Source organism: Orbicella franksi, chromosome 4 (assembly GCF_964199315.1).
Source record: "Orbicella franksi chromosome 4, jaOrbFran1.1, whole genome shotgun sequence".
NCBI lineage: Eukaryota > Metazoa > Cnidaria > Anthozoa > Scleractinia > Merulinidae > Orbicella > Orbicella franksi.
This window is the reverse complement of record NC_138148.1, coordinates 26,741,438-26,762,753: the sequence shown is the minus strand read 5'-3', so window position 1 is coordinate 26,762,753 and position 21,316 is coordinate 26,741,438. Positions and strand designations below refer to the sequence as shown.

The window sequence follows — 21,316 nt, the reverse complement described above, 5'->3', positions numbered from 1 at the left end:
CGCAAAACAACTGCGAGAGACGTCAATGTTTAACTTACTTGGAAAGTAAGAGGGAAAAATGTAACGGACACCGACAAAGTTTTCGAAAGGATGAAACAACTCATTTAACTTTTAAAACAGGGGTGATTACAGCTACATTTTATGGTATGAATTGGAAGTGGTAAGCCTATTCGACAATGCATTAGTTTTTGGCTGTGAGGAAAAGTTATGTAGACTGTATTTTGGCTAAGCCAGAGTGCTGTTGCGACGATTCTGTTATTAAATACATATCAAAAGTAGTTTTTATGTTACCACTTACCACGTAGTTTAGAGATGTTTTTTAATATGTTTAGTTTTCTGCATGTAAAGGCGAACCTTAGGAGAATCTGTGAAGAAATATCTTTACCTTTTTTTCAGAAAAATGCTATCGTCAGCAGTAGCTAATTATCTCGGAAAAATTAATGACTACCCCCCAGTTTTCTTTGTGGATTCTAATAACCCTGGCTAAGATCTACTTTTTCCGCGTTTTCTTAATCTGGCGCAAACACGTTTGTATTTTGTTGGCACCATTCGTTATGAGCCTGAGGCACCCCACGGCCGCTGTCACAGTGATATGTGTATCCCCGTGATATGTGTATCCCCTCCAAAATGGCGACCAGTGATATGTGTATCCCCTCCAAAATGGCGACCAGTGATATGTGTATCCCCCACCCCCTCCCCTCTACTTTAAAAAGCAATATCCTCCTTGAAAGCGCTCTCGTCGTCCGGTCGCTTACTGGACGAACGACTAACCCAAACAGGCTTCAGTAAAACACAAATCTCAATTTTTGTAGTTGAAAAAGTTTACGTATCTGCTGCTGGAATTGTGTTCTTGATCCTAACTGGTTTTCTGCGAGCAGGATATAATGAATTTAAAGTTGAACACCAAATGGATCTAGATATATTTCAATTTGAGTTTCACGGCACCGGATTTCTAGGACGATATTAATTGCGCGGTGCATTCTCACCCCTCGAGTAACGCATATTCTCCACTGTTCATCGCCTTGTTTGCATCTGAATTAAGAACCCACACACTTATCGCAAAGAGTAGGGCATGGAGTTCCCGGTGTTGTGGCCTGGTCTTGTTCCGAAATTACATTGGGGGCATCTGTAAAAAATAAATCCTCATTCGTTGTAAACTGCTCAATTGCAGTTTGTCTAAGACCCCCGCAAAGTGTTGTAAAGCGCATTGAGCATATGGAAATACGCTATATAAATACCGTCATTATTATTATTAATTATTCGTGGAGTGAAACACATATCACGGCTTCGACCCGATCGCCATAAAATGATTAGTGGCACTCGTGTATCCCCTGCACCCGCTTTTCAGTTCGACTTTTTGTAAGATATGTTAAGTCTCAAGCTGTATACATTGCTATACTGCGAATATTGCTAGCACGTTTCACAATATTCGACGTTTATTCTTCGGCAGTTAGCCTAGATTACGGCTGTCTTCAGGGGATACACATATCACTGCGCCATGTAATAATGAGTGATATGTGTATCCCCTGCATGCGGTCGGCGACGGTGTACAACCGAGGTCGGTGAAACTCCAGAAATCCCAAGCTATGAATAAATGCCGGGTGTGAATATTTCTAGCAAGCCAGTTTTGACAATGCAAATGTTATGGGCATTTTTCTTCTTGGGTAGAAAGCCAATATAACAGCTGTGTCCATGGGGATACACATATCACTAGTTCATGAAATAATCAGTGATATGTGATGTGATATGTGTATCCCTTATTATCCCGTGCACGCGTGCACGCGTTCTTAGTGGAATTATCGAGTTTCAAATTTCAGTGAACCCAAGCCGTGTAAAAACGTCGGGTGCTAATATTGCCTGCAGTTTTGACAAGGTTGATGCGCTATATTACAACAGTTGTGTTTCTGGGGATACACATATCACTGCGCCATGAAATAATTAGTGATATGTGTATCCCCTCAGTGCACGCGATTTCAGTTCAGATATTTAGACATTCGAGTTGCAAACTCCGCAAACCTCAACCTGGGCATAAACGTCGTAGCGAGTAAGCAGCCAGCGCGTTTCGGCAATAATTGGCCATTTTCTTCGATCAGGTAGATAGCCAATCTAACGGCTGTGTTTAGGGGATACACACTGAGATCACTGCGCCATGAAATAATTAGTGATATGCGTATCCGCTGTTCGAAGTTTTAGTCAGATATACAATCGAGTCGGTTGGAACTCAACCAAACTCAAGAAATCCTAATCTGCTCCGTTGGGCGCGAATTCATTTCTGGTTTCTTCTACTCTTTACAGCGCTCGTCGGAACCTCGCAACCGAGTCGCCATTTTGTTCGTTGAATGTTCAGGCGCGTATCAGTGTTTTGTGTATCCCCACGGGGGATACACATATCACTGGTGATATGTGTGCGGGGATACACATATCACGGGGATATACATATCACTGTGACACCTGTCAACTAATGTCGTTCAGCTCTGTGATGGAACACAGCTGCATGTCTGCACAGGACTAGTTTTCGACCCTAAGCAGGGCGCTTTAAAATACCCGCATCTATCAAGCGAAACACTTATGTTGACGCTTAGCTTTTTAAAGACATTATAGATGCGTTTAAGGCACACAAGTGGAATGATTCATAAGCAATTGGATGAGTTAACTGACCCTTGTCAAAAATAGCTGCAGCTTGATTCTCAGCGGCTGTTGTGTCTTCTTGGAGGACCTTCTCCTGTCTGTTTCTGAGCTTGGAAGCCATTCTCGAGAGGAAGGATTAAACGTGGCAAGGAGTCAGGAACTCATCACAGGTGAACCGCCTAATTCTGGCCTTATCTTTTGAGCGCCTCATCTTTTGTGCTACATTAATTGCTTCGACTTTTATGACCGTTTCCTGACCCGAGAAAAACTTTTCTTGCGCACTGCTTGTCAGTCTGTTGCCTTTCGCAGCATTTGATGGCATTTCGGGCAGCGAAAGACACGAGTATAATGCTGAACAAAAAAAACAAGGAAGAGGCTTTTTATTGGAGTTCTATCCGTATTCTGTTTGTAATAAATGAAAATTCTCGTCAAAAACTAATGGCTGTCAATGAGATTAGGATAGTTGTTTACAAATATATGCTTTGTTTACATTTGAGCTTTTACCAAGGTAAACAGTTACTAAGGTCAAGTTACTTAACCTTGGTAAATTTTTCCAGTGTTTATACCGGCTCAAATAACTCAAGTTGATCTTTCAACATTCGCGCGCGCTGCATTAACAACGTCATTAAATCGAACTTGCACGAGGATCCCACCGCAGTGGAACAGGAGCAAATTTTCATAGGCGAGGACCGTATTCCATAATATTGCGGCGAAAATTCAGTTGCTTGATCATACCCAGAGAAAGCATTGTTATATGCGTAGAAACGTGGATACGTTGTGTATGCAGCATCCTCCCTGGTGGCAAAATATATCGACAATAATTACACAACAAAGGATCGAAGTCTATCGAGAGAAAGTTGTAAGTAATACTGAGAATGAAAAATACAATGCTTTCTTTTACGCGACGGAGTGTTCGCCGTAAGAAGATCGAGCCAATCTTTCCATGTTATCTGCCAAGATTGTTAAAACTGGAAAAGAAACGTTTGTCGCACAATCCGCTCACCGCGTGAAATGAAATATTACGCCGCCACAAGCGGATATATCTGGCATCTTGACCTTGGTTACCAACTGTAACCATGCCTGATCACAGGGTAATTACAACTTTTACTTCGGTTAAATTTCTTTTGTCTTTTGCGGCATTTACCAAAGTATCAGTTGGCGTTTACACACGGAAAATGTTTACCTAGGTTAGTAAACTCTGATACCTCGGTAAACCGTTCAAGTCTAAACACAGCAATAATGTGGAATGTTGTGCCTCGATCTCTTTGCAGACACAAAAGTTGCCATGTAAGAAATTCGTGTTAAACGGTACAGAATTCGGGACACATTTCATTCTCTGTTTATTTCTCCAGCCCCGTCTTTATCTATCTATTCAGTGTAACAAGTGTGGGCTTCGAAATTACTAACAAGGAGCTGCGTTACCTAACCTTAAAACCCCAAACATTTGATACAAAACTTTCATATTTCAACGTGATACAAGCACTAAGAGTCCAGAATAAATGCTTATAGCAGTTGACATACATCATTTCTTTTATCCTAAATAGCTGACCATTGTTGAGGCTCCATAGTGGGAGGGGGGGGGGGGGGGTGTCGATGTATCCCTAAACCTATTAATTTTTGTCCTAAATATCTTGTATACTGTTAAATCCAGTTCAACGATTTCCTACTCAATTAATGTCCTGTTTTATCTGATCTAAACATGCTCTACCCCATCAATATTTCCCCTAAATTTCTTGCATCCTATTAACGTTTTACCCAAATATCCAGTATCCCGAAAACCCCTAATAGGGCCTCACTGATGAACTGAGAAAGCTGATCAAGATGCACAGATCATAATCCTTTGACCTGATACTGTCTACCGTTTCCTTTTTTTTCGTTTTTTTTTTTAATACACGACCCCCCCCCCCCCCGACCTACCCTGCAAAAAAATGACCTAGAAAATACCTGCAAGCAGAAGCTCGTGTTCAAATCATTTTGGGAAAGCCAGTTACTAGTTTAGACACAGAAATGCGTAAAATGGCTTTAATGTCGGTTACATTTTCACTTCCTACCCACCCTACCCCTACCCGTTGGAATGTGCATTTGTCAAATGTAACGCAATCTGTGGAATAATGGCGGATGCACAACAGATGAGAACAGAACTGAGCTTAAACGAGTTCTTGATGAGAATCCTCGATTAAGAGGAGGATTTTAAAGGCTGCTAACAGACTTCTGGGTCAGTTAGGATCTCAGCAAATTGTTAAACTTCTTGTAAACGGCGGCTTATGAGGCGAAAGACAAATAATATTGATAGATGTTATGAAGCGGGCTTCGGAGAGTTGAAATCTGCTTAACCGTGGCGATGTCTGAGAGTGATTTCGTACACTAAGCACCGAAAATGTGGCTGAAACATACTTGAAATATAACATGAGGCATCGTGGAACATCCAGTTGTCGGCATGTCGCGAGGTAAGTGGAATATATCATTATTTTCTCTGTGCATCGTTATTTTCACGTTATTATGCTAATTAGGACGGCGGTCTTTGTTGACAAAAGCACAGCTTACACTTCTTCTTCTAACATTTTACAGTTTTAACTGCCCCAAAATTTTATTGCATGTTTTTACAGGTGAGACATTGCTCTTTAAGTGGAGGGTAGTTTTGGGATCTCAAGTGATGTACTTTTGGCGATATTTTCCTTTAAACTTCGCCTTTTTTATGGCGCTTCATGAGTAGTCCGAAAGGGAAGAAATTTAAAATTCTGTAGAAAAATCAGGTGATGATCAAATTGCCAAAACAGCCTCTCAATGTAACAAGAAACATTTGCTTGTCTCGACTTAAGTGTTTTTACCCGGATTTAGATCGTTTTCTTTGTATGGCAAATTGTTAAAAGTGTGCCCTAAAATGGCCGCTGAAAGCCCTCTTAGAGGGGCAAAACCAAGATGGTGGCCCCAGCGCTAAAATACCAATCGAATTGAACTGAAAGTTATATTTTTGTGAATCACTTATCTAGACCATTCATCTGAGAAAGTTTGAGGAATTTGATTTTTTCTGGTCCAAATGGCCATAGTTGAAAATTACAGAGGGTGCCTCTTAGATGCAATTTGTCATGTCAATATTGCATGTATAATTTATTAACCAGTCCCAGTCTACAGAAAATATTCCTTCATTAAGATTTGTAATTTTATTTTAATTTGGATGCCACTTAGATAAAGAAAGGACTTTAATATATCACCATATGAATAAATTATCACTGTTTGTTTCACAATTAAATCTGCTCCCGCTTTCTTTCATTTCTGCTGATTGAAAACAATAATATTGAACATTTTTGTATGAACTAAAAATTTTATTTTTTTTGTAAACCATATCACTCAGACTGTTCCAGTAACTTAGGCATCTTACCATGAGTATGATCCAAACAATTAACTAAGTTAACTAAACCAACACATTCTGTTTAACTCATTCTATCACATGATATTCTCTACATAATACTCTCACAAAGTATTTACAGCAGAGCAGTTTACCGTATCTCGTTAGAAAGGACGTAAAAAGTACTTTCTGGAAAAAAAGGTTCCATTGCCTTCATGGAAACTAATGTTTCTTTCACAAAAATTTCACTCAGTAGAACTTTATAGGGAAAAAAGGTTAAAAATTCATAGCGAAACAAAAACTTAAGTCAAACTACTCTGCTGTTCCAATTTGATGCTGAAACAAACCATTTGTCTTGATATATGAGCAAAGATAGCAAACGTATCTCGAAAGCAGAACGGAAGTTGATATTCTTCCGAGACGTAATCAGAAGTATCGCATTACAGTCACCATATATGCAAATTAGAGTCAAGCTTTTTGACCTCAACGAAAATGCTGCAAAACAATTGCATTTACATTTGGATCCCTGTAAAGTCACCCAACCGTCACATGAGCTCTACGCCTCGTAGGATTACTCAATACAAATAAACGATCCGAATAAACGAGATGCCAAAGGTAAAACTGGCGATCGGAAGGGTATATAACACTGGCATCAAATTCCTAGAATGTTCAGAATTTCTTACGATACCTTCTGAGTTGTTTTTCTACCAAAATCCATCTTCAGGATCTTTGAAATCATTTTCAATTTGTCCTAGATGAGAATCTCGGCCATTTCGAAGTGAATTCATTTGATCACGTTAAAATCATCATGCAGGCCATATTGCTGCGTATATATTGTAATTGGAGAGTATTTTTTGATCTTGAAATGCTGCTTGAAGATGGCAAAATGCAAACTTGTGGTTGGGAGACCTTGAAATGCTGCTCAAAGATGGCAAAACACAAACTTGTGGTTACAAGAACCTTGAAATGCTGCTAGAAGATGGCGAAACACGAACTCATGGCTGCAAGAACCTTGATATCAAGAATTCCATGTACCCAACACCACTCTTACTAGCCGTTTTGTGAGCCTGTGTTCCTTGCGCTACATTACCCGAGACCACCATGTGCACCTAGTTTCATCAAATCGAGAACGCTTTGCATACTACCAACACATTTCTTACTTTTTTGAAATTCGCTGTATGTATACACGCGGGGAATCCTAGGGTGGTGGCCAAAACCCTGCGGGGGGGATAACTTTTGTAGTTAAAGAACTTCAAATTCTGCAGAGTTTTTTTGATGGAATATTAACAATGTCATTATTATATGGCTTTGGCTTGTGGCCGATATAACGCGCGCTCTGATTGGTTAATTGTCACTGAATTGTAGGGCATTATTCTCCCGTAATGCCCACGGGCCGATTACGAATTATGCAAATTAGGAAGAGCCCGGTTCTGAAAATTAAGCGCATTGAAGCGATGAAAGCCGATTAAAATCAGTACGAGAATATCAGTAGCTAAAAGTTTAGACATATTTCTTTAATAAGATTTATATAGATGACTTACCAGTCGGTAACCTTGGCGGGCACTAGTGAAAAACAATCAAAGTTTGCCTAGTCTTAAGTAAAGCTAAAATCGCTAAGTAAAAAACACCATCGGCAGATCTGCCATGCATCCTGAGCAGAACACCACAAAGAAACTTATAAGTTATCATCTTAGTCACAGCAATTGCCGAAGTATTGAACTCCGTCAAAGTTCTCGTCAAATAGATTCCCTCGCTTTGACACAAGCAAGTGTAAATCAGCTTCCAGGATCATCAGATGTAAACAATCGGGCGGTTTCTGTCGGTAGCAGTGTTTCTGATAACTGCAGACGTTCACAAGGCTTGAAATGTTCATCCATAAATCCCAGAATGAAGAAGGCGAAGATATGTTGTCGAAAGCGAATGCGAAGATCGAGTTAAGCTTATTTTGAGCAGTGCATTCTGAAGCATTAGTATTTTCTTTCACCGAAAAGACGGTTGGTTTGGACAATTTTGAAGCACTTGCTGTCTTTTCTATATGCGTTGACGTTTCGCCCCAAAAGTCGGAAAAACTTCCCCATCAACTTGTGGTACCACGATACTAAAATACGTTTTTGAGGCTGTGACAGTGACTTTTCCGTAAAGAAATGAGTGTTTTTAACGGAATACGTAATACAGTGGTGAAATTCACTGACTGTGTAGTTTTGCCCTAGGTTTGAGACGATGAATGAATCGGTAAACGCGCGCATCGCCGGATGTAAATTGACGACTTCCGCTCGAATGATTTTTCTCTTTATTGATGAGCCATATAATAAACAACTTAATAACCTCGACCGTTCGGTCGTTCCGGGAAAATCTCAAACCTGGGCCTACCGTATTGACCGAGCGATAGCGAGGTCAATACGGCAAGACCTCAGTTTGAGATTTTCCCGTAACGACCTCACTCTCGGTTATTAAGTAGTTATTATTTCTATATACAGAGTACAATACTTAGTGTTTTTCTTTAACTCTTGCCCAAGTGCATTTTTTTTTTTTAATTTTTTAATTTTTTTACAAAAAATGTTAATTTTTTAATTTTTTATCACAGACTAGCGAGCAGCACAAGGGAAGACTTCCTCTAGTTGTAAGGTTTTTCGTTTATTTCTGATGCGTTTCGTGTCTATCTGAGACAATTAGTGCTAATCGTCACAATGGCCCCCAAAATATAACAACACGCAATAACATACATGTATGCATTAAGGCATTTCTTGTAACATCTGTTTACAGCCTGTTTCAGCAGTTATTCACTTCCATGGGAAGTGAAACTTAGGCACGTTTATGTGCTACATGTGCTGTTCAATGTTAGTTGTAATCATCCCCTGAAGAAGTCTCAGATAGAGACGAAATGCCTCTCACAACTAAAAGAAGTCTTCCTTTGTGCTTCTCACTAGTCTTCGTTAAAAAATAGCACAGTTAACATTGATCGCCATGCACTGAACTGTTGTTACTTTAGGCACCTTAATAAATATCAAAAAGTAAAATCCATGAAAACAGTGTTCAGCAGATTAACATGAGGCAATAATGAAGCACTGGTACCAGTAGAGTTGTTTTCTTAATGTAGGTTGACATTCTGGTGAACAATGCTGGTAGGTCACAGAAAGCCTTGGTGGAAAAAACATCATTAGATGTGGATAGAGCACTTTTGGATTTAAATGTTGTTGGTCCCATCTCTCTGACCAAAGCAGTTCTCCCACATATGATTGAACATCATGAGGGACAGATTGTGGTGGTGAGCAGTATTGCTGGAAAAACTGGTAATTTTAATTCATTTGTTGGAATGAATAAATTTTATGAGTTTTGGGTTTATAAAATATTCATTAACTGCAGGGGGCAATAATTTATTGTTAAACTTGTTTTATAAATTTAAACTGAAAAGTCTTGAAATGAGTGGCTGATGACATGACTCCTGACTGACTGACTGACTGACGGACTGACCGACCGACCGACCGACCAACTGACTGACTGACTGACTGACTGACTGACTCACGACTCACTGACTCACTGACTCACTGACTCACTGACTCACTGACTCACTGACTCACTGACTCACTGACTCACTGACTCACTGACTCACTGACTCACTGACTCACTGACTCACTGACTCACTCACCCACTCACTCACTCACTCACTCACTCACTCACTCACTCAATAGGCCCTTTGCACAATACGATCACATGGTATAAGATCTGCCATGCTGGATAGCAAACTGCACACTGGGAAATCCAAAACAAAAAAATTTTGTGCCTGAGTGAGTTAATAGCTTCTGTGTGTAAGAAGTCCCAGTGCAAAATTTGCCATCCAGTGTGGCAGATCTTATATCATATGGTTGTTTGTACAAAGGGGCTATTCGACTGACTGACTGACTGACTGACTGACTGACTGAATTATGATGGTACACATTCATGTAGTTTTTTGTCAAAACGTCCTTTGAATTGTCAGCTTCAATACATGTACTTTAAGGTCATTCCTCACATTTGCATCGTGCATCCTTACTGCGCATAATTTATGGCGTCATTAGCGTGCGCTCGTGCATGCGCATATTGAAAACATGATGGATTTACCTTGATGTTGAGCTCTGTCAGTTGAAAAATGGCTTTAGCTCACCAACGAGCACGGGCACCCCAATTTTTTTTCCAGTCATTGTAATCAACTAATCATAAGCTTTGCATGATAAAAGACTGATCTAATTTCTATTGCTGAAAATTGAATAAATAAGAAAAATAGCAGATACACTGTGGCCTTTTCTATTTTGCAGTCGGTAACCACGTCAAGAAATTTGGTTTAAATTTTTAATCAAGGATTTAGCTTTCTGTCTGAATCAAACTTAAAATGTTTAGTTGTGTCCGACACAATGTATTGACTGTAGTTTAATGTGTATTCTTATGAGTCTGGGCTCACAAAGATTTTACAATTACTGGGAATGCATTTTTATATTAAGCATTAAATAATGCCAAAATGGGGCATTTTCAATGCCTCACTGCTCCTTGATGAGCATGGGCACCCCCCTTTTTTATTTCAAAATTGAAGTTGGCATATGACAAATATTCAGTGGACAAAGTTTGAACAAAAATCTATTGTCACTTTTATTCCAGAGGAATTACCTTAACAGTAAGTAGCTTGACAGGTCGAAGTTCTTGAGATTATTGATGACCCAATTTTAATGTTAATTCTGAAAGTTAAAATAGGTATGCAGGATCAGCATCATTAAAGCAATGACATTGATCCTGTAGAGCATGAAATTGTGATTTAATGATTTGCAGTTAAAGGAGTTACCCCAAACTTGCAACTTGATTTTCAAGAAGATTTTGTGAGTTGATCTGTGTTAACACCAGTCTGATAGCTATGTATAAATTAAATTATTTTTCGCAGAATCACCTTTTGCAGCAACTTATGGCGCGAGTAAACATGCATTGCAGGTATGTAATTGGTATCGTGAAGTTCTGCAACCATTGTAAGCTACATGTAGAAATTACTGGCACTTCTCAACACATGGCTAAATCACACTTTTTTTTCTTAATTTTTTTTTTTGGCGGAAGACTGTCTATTTCTTGTTTTGTCTTCTGTCCAGTTTTTAACTCTTCCTGTGTTCTTTCTTTTCGTCCTTCCTTCGATTCCTGTTAACTTTTTCTACATCCGCTGGCCAATATATAAAGCAATTGCACTCTCTTGCAACCAAGTTGAAAAGATTTATTCACCAAGTGGTTTGTCTCTGTGGCAATGTCTCTTATTCGTGGATCGTTTCTGCACGGTCTACGTGCGTATGTTTTTTGGCTTGAAGTTCTCACTGTGAAACCAATTCAGTGCTGTTCAATGGAAGTAGTACCCTGTATGATTGACCTGAATGTAACACCAGGATACAAGTCGCATTTAAGCTTCATTTAGACTTCAAGGTTCATCCTCCTCAATTCGATTGTAAGGGAAAGTTATCATTGTTTTTCCTTTGCAATCCTATCTGACACTAGTGGTAACTTAGGGCTTGACAAAAGCTAGCATATTTTGAGTTCGAAATCGATCAATGTGCTGGACAAATTCTCGAATGGTTAAAGCTCCAGATGATTTTTTCATCGGAAAGCAAAGGCTGTGTTTTGGTGAAAGTTTTTTATAATGCTTTTTAAGCTTCGGAAGGCAAACGCTGTGTTTTGGTAAACGTTTTTTTATATATATATATTTATACACATATCCATTAATAAGAAAAAAAGTGAAAAAAGATAATTTTGTGTCCTCGAGGATTTGATCTCCGGGTGGCCTCTCGCGTTTCAGGCTACCATCTACTCAACTTTGCCACATCCACATTGAAGGAAAATTGGTGAAACATATTCATTATATTGGTTTCTACGGAAACACCAGGTTGTTAGAACAGCAGGCTCACGTGAAAAGAGTTGCGAGCAAGTCGTACCAATGGATGGCTGTTTCCAGCTTATCCTTCAAGTAAGTTGTTGCTGAGCTCGTTCGAGTGGAAGTGAATTGTGGTTTTTCTGGAAATGTTTCTCATTCGTACGTTTGTGGATGTTTAGATGTTTGACGGTGGCATCATTTGTCACAAACTCAATGGAGCTGGAGTAGCGGGAGAATGTACAGCTAATCTATTTTTGAACAACTTCGTTTGGACATATGCTATGAATGGACTTGCGTTATTTAATTAATACAAAAACTCCATTCTCAGCCTTTCATAAATCATTATCCAAATTTGATTTTGTCTTATATATCCAAGGAAACAAGAGTATTTGAATTGAACCTCATAAGGTTCAACAATAGTTTGAATGGCACATAATCAGGTTGTGTCTCAAGAAAGGCTTAATTACCCACCTGACAGACTAGACTTGAGAGAGGGGCGAAAATCAAGCTTGCTAATAAGTCTCAAGTCAAATGGAAAATTTTGAAACATGTATGAATTCTTTCAGAATTTATATGCTTGCTTGATCCCACAGGAAACAGTTAGTTCTGTTTCCCCTCAAACCTCTGGCTAGTGCTCTCTAATGGCTCTGTCTTGGGAACAACGCTAAACCTTGGCCAGAAAATGCATAGTACTTACTGCCATTATCATTTTGGTAGGGCTACTTTGATACTGCACGGCTGGAGCTGGCTGAGCACAACATTCATGTACAGACTGTTCTGCCAGGACCAGTCAAGTCAAGCATCTCTCTTCATGCTTTCACTGAAAACATTGATGAGGTAAGAAAACAGATAATGTTTCTTAATTGATATCTATGCAACTTGTAATCAATTGTGTATTTTAGTACCAATTGGCATAGAAAATACAGCCAAACAGAATACAGGAAAGCCATTAAATATGCTCAATGGTATCAGACAACCAGCTACCCCATCATGTGCTGCATTGATTGTGTTGGCCGCTGTATTTTCTATGACATGGTATAAAATGGTTATGCAATACTTTCTTGTGGTGTACAATTGTGGAATATGCCACTTGGTACTTGTGTTTTCTTGGTATTACACTCTTGCCTATAGGCTTCTGTGTATAGAGAGAAAATAAAAGTGCCTCCTGGGATATTATGGTATGCCATTCTGAAGCATTGCCTACCTTGTAACCTTTTGGTCAGCCTAAAAAGCACACAGATTAGCCGAAATGCCACTAACTCGACAGTGTTTAGCTCTCAATAGTTGTAAGGGTTCATACCAGTTTGTTATACTGACTCGATTTTTAGAGAAACAATGCCAGTAGCAGGGTTTTCTTCCTAATTGACTTGTCATGGATGTCAGCTACATTAGACATCTTAGACTTTGATCGGTCAATTGAAATGGGAACAGAGACATCTAGACATGAGTATTACAGTGCTGTCTTGTGTCTGCAGGGCAGAAAGCGACTTTGCGTGTTTACAATGAAGAGCTATCAACAACTGACAATCAGTAATGTAACTGCGACAGTTCGCATATTTGTGAAAAAAATTTCCAGTAACTCAAGGCTTTTGTCCTTGCAGAAGCTTACAGATCCACCAGGTGCATCTGACTCCGTTCAAATAATGTCGACTGAGCGCTGTGCAGAGTTAATGGTAGTAAGCATTGCAAACAACTTGGATGAAGTTTGGATTTCAAGGGAACCAGCCCTACTAATGACCTACTTAAACCAGTACTTCCCAAACCTCTATAGATGGTATGTGCTGTACAATGTCACAAGTCAGTTTATGTGATGATATTTAAGTTAAACTTAATGGGCCGAATATTTAAACGAAGTCTCAACCGGGAAACCGGGTTATTTAAACGTCACTTATCTTAAACCCCACCTAAACGGAGTCTAAACACAGCCTTGCAAACAATAGTAACTTAGACCTGGTCTTGAGTAGGTTTAGACATAGCCTAACGTTTTATTAGTGAAGGTTTTTGTCATGGATGGAAGTTTGAGATATAAACGCCTACAGCAATGGGCTAATACTCGACGTGTTCAAAGAATCCGACACTTGCAGGATAGGCTTAATCCTTTAGAGGAATATGATGACGCCAATTTTTGTTACCATCGGGATTTCCGGCGTTGAAACTTTTTCCCATCATGACTGTTTCCTTTTTAAGCTGACATTGTCATATCCTTTGTTTTCTATATCGGGATATACCTTCCCGAGCTCGGCAAGTAGAAGTTTTTCTTCTTGGCTAAAATTTGCATTTCGAGATTTTGACGCCAGTTTTTCATCTGGTCTCTTCAAAATTCTGAACACGCGGTTTTTGGAAAATAATAGAAATGTTCGTTAAACCGCGCTTAAACTTGGTCTCCGCGGAATGCGGCTCGACTGCATTTAAATAATGCGATTTAGACCACGCCTAGCCGTGGTGTTTGGAGGCCTTGTCTAAACCTCGATTTAGTCAAAAACCAGGTCTAACCCAAACTTCGTTTAAACATTCAGCTCAATGTTGTTATGATCAAGCCTTTTTGAAACCACAAAAATAGTCACTCTTTGTTAGTACGTGCAATTTGACCCCCCAAAAAAGAGTCCATTCACAAGTTACACATAAATTAAGGCACGGCCATCGAATGTTTCCATCTCTGAAGAAATTTGCAGACCTCATTCCTCGTCGATCACCATGACCACCATATGCAGCCCTAAACGATATCTTGATGGGTAAAAACATATTTACGTGTTCTGTTTTGAACATTATTATTAAATGGCGTAAATGATGTTAGAGGATATTACATGGCCACTTGGAGATGCAAAATTTCTCTCCGAGTGTTGAAAAATATTTCATGTGCGAATGCAGTGAATGAGTGAAGTATTTTCGACATTTGAAGAGTAATTTCGCATCTCCAAGCGGCCATGTAATGTTCAATTTATTATTTTAACACCAACGAATTACTAATTGAAACCATTTCATTTTCGCTGCGGAAGGCACGATTTGTTACGTAATCATAATGTGTGTGAAGGTAACATGTTACTTTAACGAGTGAAGATATCGTTTCCACACGAAAGCTTACTTGGTATTTCAATTTGACAAGTGTGCATATAATCAAAATCTACAATTTTCACCCCTAAACGAGATGGGGGTATCCCCACCCCTTTAACAGCGGAATGTCACCCCCCTCCCCCGGCTTAGACTACTGTACCTTGATTTGAATGTTGTGGCATTGTCATCTATCTCCAGGTTTTCTAAGATGTTCTTTATGGAACTCATAAAAAGTCTTTACACGGACAAGAAGTCTTCATCAGAAAGCAACAAGTCAAAGAGTTTGAAAAATGAAATGTAGAACAGTCGGGAAAATGATGTAACATTGCACTTCCCCCTTTCCCTTCTGTACATCAAATATGTACAATTTTAGAGACCTTCCACCGATCATGTACTTTTTGATACGCAACATACAAAGCCCAGTTTTTCAAAGCGTGGATTACGCTATTCATGGGATAAATCGCCCTCCAGTGGATAAGTGTTGACGAAACAAACTACACTATGCACTGCATGGTGATTTATCCGCTGGGTAGATTTTTCGGCGCTTTGAAGAACTGGGGTCAGCAGATTAGCTACCGTAAGCTTTATAAGAAAGTAGCTAAGTCAGAAGCGCAAGTGCGCGTTTTTTGAGAGGTGGTCTTGTAGACGCGTTGTTTGATTGTTGACTTACATCATTTTTCAATCAATTAGTCAGTCAGTCAGTCAGTCAGTCAGTCAGTCAGTCAGTCAGTCAGTCAGTCAATCAATCAGTCTATGCATCCATCCATCCACCCATCCATCCATCCATCCATCTATCCATCAATATATCAGTATATCAATATATCAATACATCAATACATCAATACATCAATACATCAATATATCAATACATCAATACATCAATACATCAATACATCAATACATCAATACATCAATACATCAATACATCAATACATCAATACATCAATACATCAATACATCAATACATCAATACATCAATACATCAATACATCAATGTATCAATATATCAATTTATCAATTTATTACATGGCTGTGTCTCACAAGGACTGGGAACTACCGAATTCACGAATTTGATTGGCTGAAATCGATATTGAAAGCGGTCTAGATTTTTCCATCTAGACCGGTAATGTTTTGCGGTGAAAAAGTCGCAAACTTAAATCCAAAATTATTGGTTATTTTCTTCTAACAATATTTACAAAGAGGACGAGAACACTTCGGCAGAGTTAAGTTCAGCTCATCAGCGTTCGCAAGCAAAATTTCGGCTAGTTAACAAACCAGTTTCATTGAATAAACAAGGACAATTCCCTCAGTCGTGTGTACAGACCTCACTGCGTTTGGTCTGTACTCACGACCTCGGTCAAGATTCTCCCATACAGACCGAGTAAGCTCGGTTAATTTGAGCTACATATCAATATATCAGTCAATCAATTTATCAATCAATCAATCCTTTATTTGGTAACGGAGGTTATGGTGCATACAGTTGTAACATTAGCGGAGCTCCGGCGGCCCGAAGGACCCCTAAGCGGAGCCCCATACCCATATAGGAAAGAAAAGGAAACCCATGCATTGATTTTCTCATGGTTATCATGGCTAGCGGTTGCTTTGGTGGCGTTCGAATGGCTCGATAGAAAACCTGTAAGTTTGATCGAATGACAGATAACGATCTGCACGTGAAATCGAAGCCTGAGGTAAAAGTATTTTTAATTAATTAAGTATCAACTTATAAGTAAAGGTTTTTTAAAACAATTTGAAGTAAAAACTACGGGTAAACGAGCGTGCATTTTATTGTTCTTAACATCCCTTTTTTACATTTTCATACTTTACATACTTTCACTTCTTTGTTTTATATTTATATCTATGCAAAATTTTTGTCTTCACTTTTAAGCTTGATAATGACCGAAGTTCGGTCGAAACGTCGCACTCTTTTCCCAGTAGTTTTTACTTCCAAGTATTAACTTGTACTAAAAAGGCATTTGAACTGTTGGCGACGGCATAGGGTAAGATATGGACTGGACGAATGGACCCTTGGACCATTGAACTGTTGGACTATTATTTGGACCATTTTCTAGACCTGTTTTTATCAAAAATTAACTCTTAGGGAGGGGTGGGTAGGTATTTTCTTCATCTATGGGGGAAGGGGAGGGTGTAGGGGAGGGCCGGGGAGGGTGGAAAAGGTGACACGAAAATGGCCCTGAAACATTGACAGGAATGGTATATTGCGGCAATTTGAACCAACAGTCAGCCAAATGCAAAGACGAATATATAAATATCTGTATTTTAAAAATAATGGATAGAACGAGTTAAGAGTACACTGTCTCAAATTTTCTTTTAGATCTATTTTATATAAGGTCACCCACGTACCTTTGAAATCGACCTGTGAAATCACGAATCATTTACCACTTGCTTACTAGTTCCCTGGTATTTCCGTTGTGGATAAGACCATTTCCCTTACTGTCATCGTTTCTACTATCACGCCATCACGCTAGCAGCCGATAGACATCACTGAATTTCTACCGCTATAGCCTAATTCTACTTGGCGACACAGTATTCACATGCTCTCTCACATTTTTAATGTTTTATTATGAGAATTATGCCTCACTCGTGATAAGCCATCCTATAAAATAAAATTCTCCCGTTATCGATCTTTATCTTTTCAGTACACACCGCGATTAATACATACATTTTTTCCCTTTCAGACAGAACAATAACAAACGACTACCATCTTTCGCAATCACATGCGGCAAAACGAAATTCCAGTGTAGTTCCCGACACAATCTGTATTGAAGATGATAAGGCCCTCCCATATAAAAAGGACGGGGGTGCTCGTCGTATCTTTCAGGGGTCAATTCAAAACAGCGGTTTTGGTACCTCTTTAAGGCCCGTATGTACAGTGCAATATTGCGCGCACGATTATTTACTCGACGCGGCTACACGGTTGCAATATTTCGCGCAATATATGATGAGCGGCTACCAAGCTCTCATCCAATCATGTTTACATCGCGGAATCCAAAATCCTTTTCTTCCTTTGTATATCGATAAACGGAACAAAATTCCGCGCGCTACGACTACTCCTTGCCACCACGCGAGCAGTATAAAAGCTGGTAAAAGAAGTGAATGAAAATATCCAGAACAAAACGTTTGGACTCCGAACCACAGGTAAGGCTTAGGAAAAAGATTACTTACCTCTGTAATCGTCATTTAGCATAGTTTCTTCTGCGACTGACCAAGCCATCGCTTTCTTTTTTGACGACCCGTAAACTTGACTTGAATTTATGTGGAACGTACGACGGGCGACATTCGGATCAGCGGTTAAATTTGAACGTGAGATTTGATTGGCTGAACCCTGAAATTTGTGTACACGAAGAAATTTGTTGCGTGCAACGTCGCAGTAGTTGGACGAAATTCTACTGCTGCAGTATTACGCGCAACAATTTCAGGGGTGGATACACGATGCAGTTGAGCCTGTGGGGGCAATATTGCACCGTGAATCCGACCTTATGGGTGTTTATCCTCAAAAGGTCCACTGCGGGAACTTTTGTGGTAGCTTTAAGGGTTCTGAGTCAAAAAAAATATTGACATGAGTTAATGTATTATGTAAGAATTGGTGCCTCTTTTACAGGAGAAAAATTTCAAGCCACGCCCACAAAACAGGATCTTGGTACCTCTTAGGTGTTCTGTTCAAAATTTCCTACGGGCGCACCCGTCCTTTTTAAATGGGAGTACCCCCCTCCCCCCCCCCCTTCCCCCCTCCCACGCCGGTGAGCACTAATCTCAATTGTTTATTCATTTAAAAGCACCGGAAGGTAAACTTTAGGGTATAAAAGAAGTATATACCGTTTTGCTTCTATTATCTTTGTCAGTGTACGTTAAAATTATATATTTCCAAATTACGTTAACTTTGCTGTACTGTGGTAGTTGTTTTCCTCCAAGTGAAGTTACAAACGTTTTTTTACATGCATATGTTCTCGATTCATAATCTGCTTCTAATAAACAATTTCAAATACCTGTTTACGTGTTTCACCTACACCCGAGGCGTTCTCTAGACCAACCAAAAGTTACTTCACTTGTAGTAATATAATTACAAGTCCATCTCGCATAACTGTGATCTTCTACGGAGCCGTGCAAATTGCCAAGAAAAGTGTCTGTAAGAGGATTTGATAAAGTAAACTACTAGTAGATTTGCACTAAAATAATTAGATTATTTCGCTCTCCTGCAGTTTAAACATTTCTTAATGCTCAGGGGTATTTTTATTTCCTCGACTTTTCATAAAATTTATAGAATAAAATTGTTGTATACGAAGTTGTTTCACTTCCACCAACTGACTGATTGTCCAGTTAAGCCTGGTTCACACTAGCGACATAACGACATGAGGAAAAGATCAGTTTTATCTTTATGTCGTTATGTTCATGCTGTTATGTTGCTAATATGTCATTATGTCTACATGTTCACACTACAAACAAAACGTCCTTTTTACGTCGAGATAACGTTCTTTTTTTGTCGTTCGTGACGATGTCGTTGTCGCTAGTGTGAACCAGGCTTTAGGAAAGATAACGTACATTTCACGACTGCATTATTAGTTGTGTTTTTCTGGTTGAGAAGTAAAGTAAACTCCAGATTTTATATCATGCTTTCACAAACGCTTTTCAAGTGTCAGGAACACTGGAAATGGCGTTTTAGAAGACAAAATCGGAAAAAAAAAAAAAAAAAAAGGGGGATGACCTCGGAGCCCCCTGGAAGCTCTCACCTGCAGCATTCGCTATCCTCGCCGATGGCGTCGAGAGTTTAAAGGTGTACAACACCCCGCCTCCCTCCCCTTTCAGAAATTCCTGGATCAGCCCCTGTACAAGTAGATGGAGTGTCCAGACCTTTATTAGAAGAGCTAAACTGTGTTTTCACTAGGCCGAAAACATGATTAGTCTGATCACGAATGAAACGTGTTTCGTTATGAAAAGTGTTCACATCAGACAGTGCATTGCGCGAATGAAACATGATTATTCTGAGCATTATTAAAACAACCTTCAATTATGATCAGACCAAACACGTTCAAAATGGCGGATGGATGCGGAGAGGAGGCGACTGCCCTAAAGAACCAAAATTGGGGCTATTATGAGGCCAAATGTCTAGTTGAAATATGGACCGATGAAGAAATACGACGGCAGTTATCGGCGATGAATAGAAAGCAGAATATTTGTCGGCACACACGAGGGGACTATTCCCTGTGACTAGTCCCTGCAACTAGTCCCCTGAAGAGTTTACACGAAGGGACTGGTCGCAGGGACTTGTCCCAAGAACAGTTCACACGAAGCGTTCTGAGGAACAAGTCGCAGGGACTTGTCCCAAAAATTCAAACTGGTTTGAATTCGTGGGACTAGTCGCGGGGACCAAAGTTTGGTCCCTGCGACCAGATTTTGAAGCAAAAATGGCCAGTTCACACGATGGGACTTGTCCCCGCGACTTGTTGCAGCTTTACTCTAATCATGTTTCGGCTTTAATGTAAAAAAAAAAGCTATAGACGTTTTCGGCTAAAGTGTTTATCCTTGTTGCCACCCAATTCAGATCACGTGTGGTTCCAATTGTGCAATTTGTCACGCGCAACTGAGTGCATGAGTGTATGTACAAACAGAACAATTGCAACCTCCCTAATGAATCATCACGTGGTATGAATTGGGTGGCAACAAGCTGTAAACACGTTAACCCAATACGTCTATTGTCCATGTTTGTTTAGTTTTAATCAAGGTGCATGACAACCCTTTGCAGCACTCTCTCGCTTATCATCTGATGGATTACTACCAATCTTTATCACTTTATGTTGCAATAATGATCTCAAACGGTCGGCCAACCATTTGAGACAGAATAGCAAAGATTCAGTGACGTCATCTATTGTTATTAAGATGCCAACCAGAGAACTATTGGTTGGTGAAACAAAGAATTCTTTTGTTTAACGGTTTGTACATTTATATAACAAAAACAATGTTTGTAAACAAATATCTTTCCTATTAACCTTTAATTTTGCAAAAAAATAAATTCAGCAGTTCGCGCAGAGGGATACTTATTAACGTCGCATGTGGAAAAAATACGCTAGCGAAAAGAATTTTTCTCTTGGGCTCCCAGATTTACCTTGCACGTTACTTTTACTCTCGCAGACAACTCAAACAACCATTTCCATGCTAATCTATTTTCTATCGAGACCAAATGCAAGCAGCAAAGATATAGCATTTCAGTTGGACCTCGCTAAATCGAATTCGGTTATGTCGAACTTAAAACCATATCCTTGGATTTGCGCTTCAGTCATTTACTATCGGTTATTTCGACCTCCTGCTATTTCGAGCTATTTTTTTATTCCCTGAGAGTTTGGAATAGTGAGGTTCAACTAATTTATTAAGGACTAAACGGGGACTAAGTGGCAAAATCAGACAAA

General features: G+C 39.5%; 2 protein-coding genes across 2 annotated transcripts in view; both read left to right on the top strand.

Annotated features, from left to right (window-relative positions):
• The window catches only part of LOC145485132 (uncharacterized), a 248,317-nt gene that overhangs the window by 37,447 nt on the left and 189,554 nt on the right, over positions 1-21,316 (top strand). The gene's annotated exons all lie outside the window — the stretch shown is intronic.
• LOC145485670 (dehydrogenase/reductase SDR family member 7-like) lies at positions 6,581-16,092 on the top strand. The gene is made up of 7 exons (XM_081464304.1): positions 6,581-6,589; positions 8,559-8,594; positions 9,072-9,264; positions 10,881-10,927; positions 12,564-12,683; positions 13,448-13,620; positions 15,096-16,092. Exons 1-7 carry the CDS (start codon positions 6,581-6,583, stop codon positions 15,196-15,198), a joined length of 681 nt encoding a protein of 226 aa, XP_081320430.1. The 3' UTR covers positions 15,199-16,092.

Bases quoted from the DNA above. Each gene is read 5' to 3' on its own strand.
- LOC145485670 (XM_081464304.1), top strand. The intron at 12,684-13,447 runs GTAAGAAAACAG...TTGTCCTTGCAG, and splicing joins TCACTGAAAACATTGATGAG to AAGCTTACAGATCCACCAGG. The intron at 13,621-15,095 runs GTATGTGCTGTA...ATCTATCTCCAG, and splicing joins TTCCCAAACCTCTATAGATG to GTTTTCTAAGATGTTCTTTA.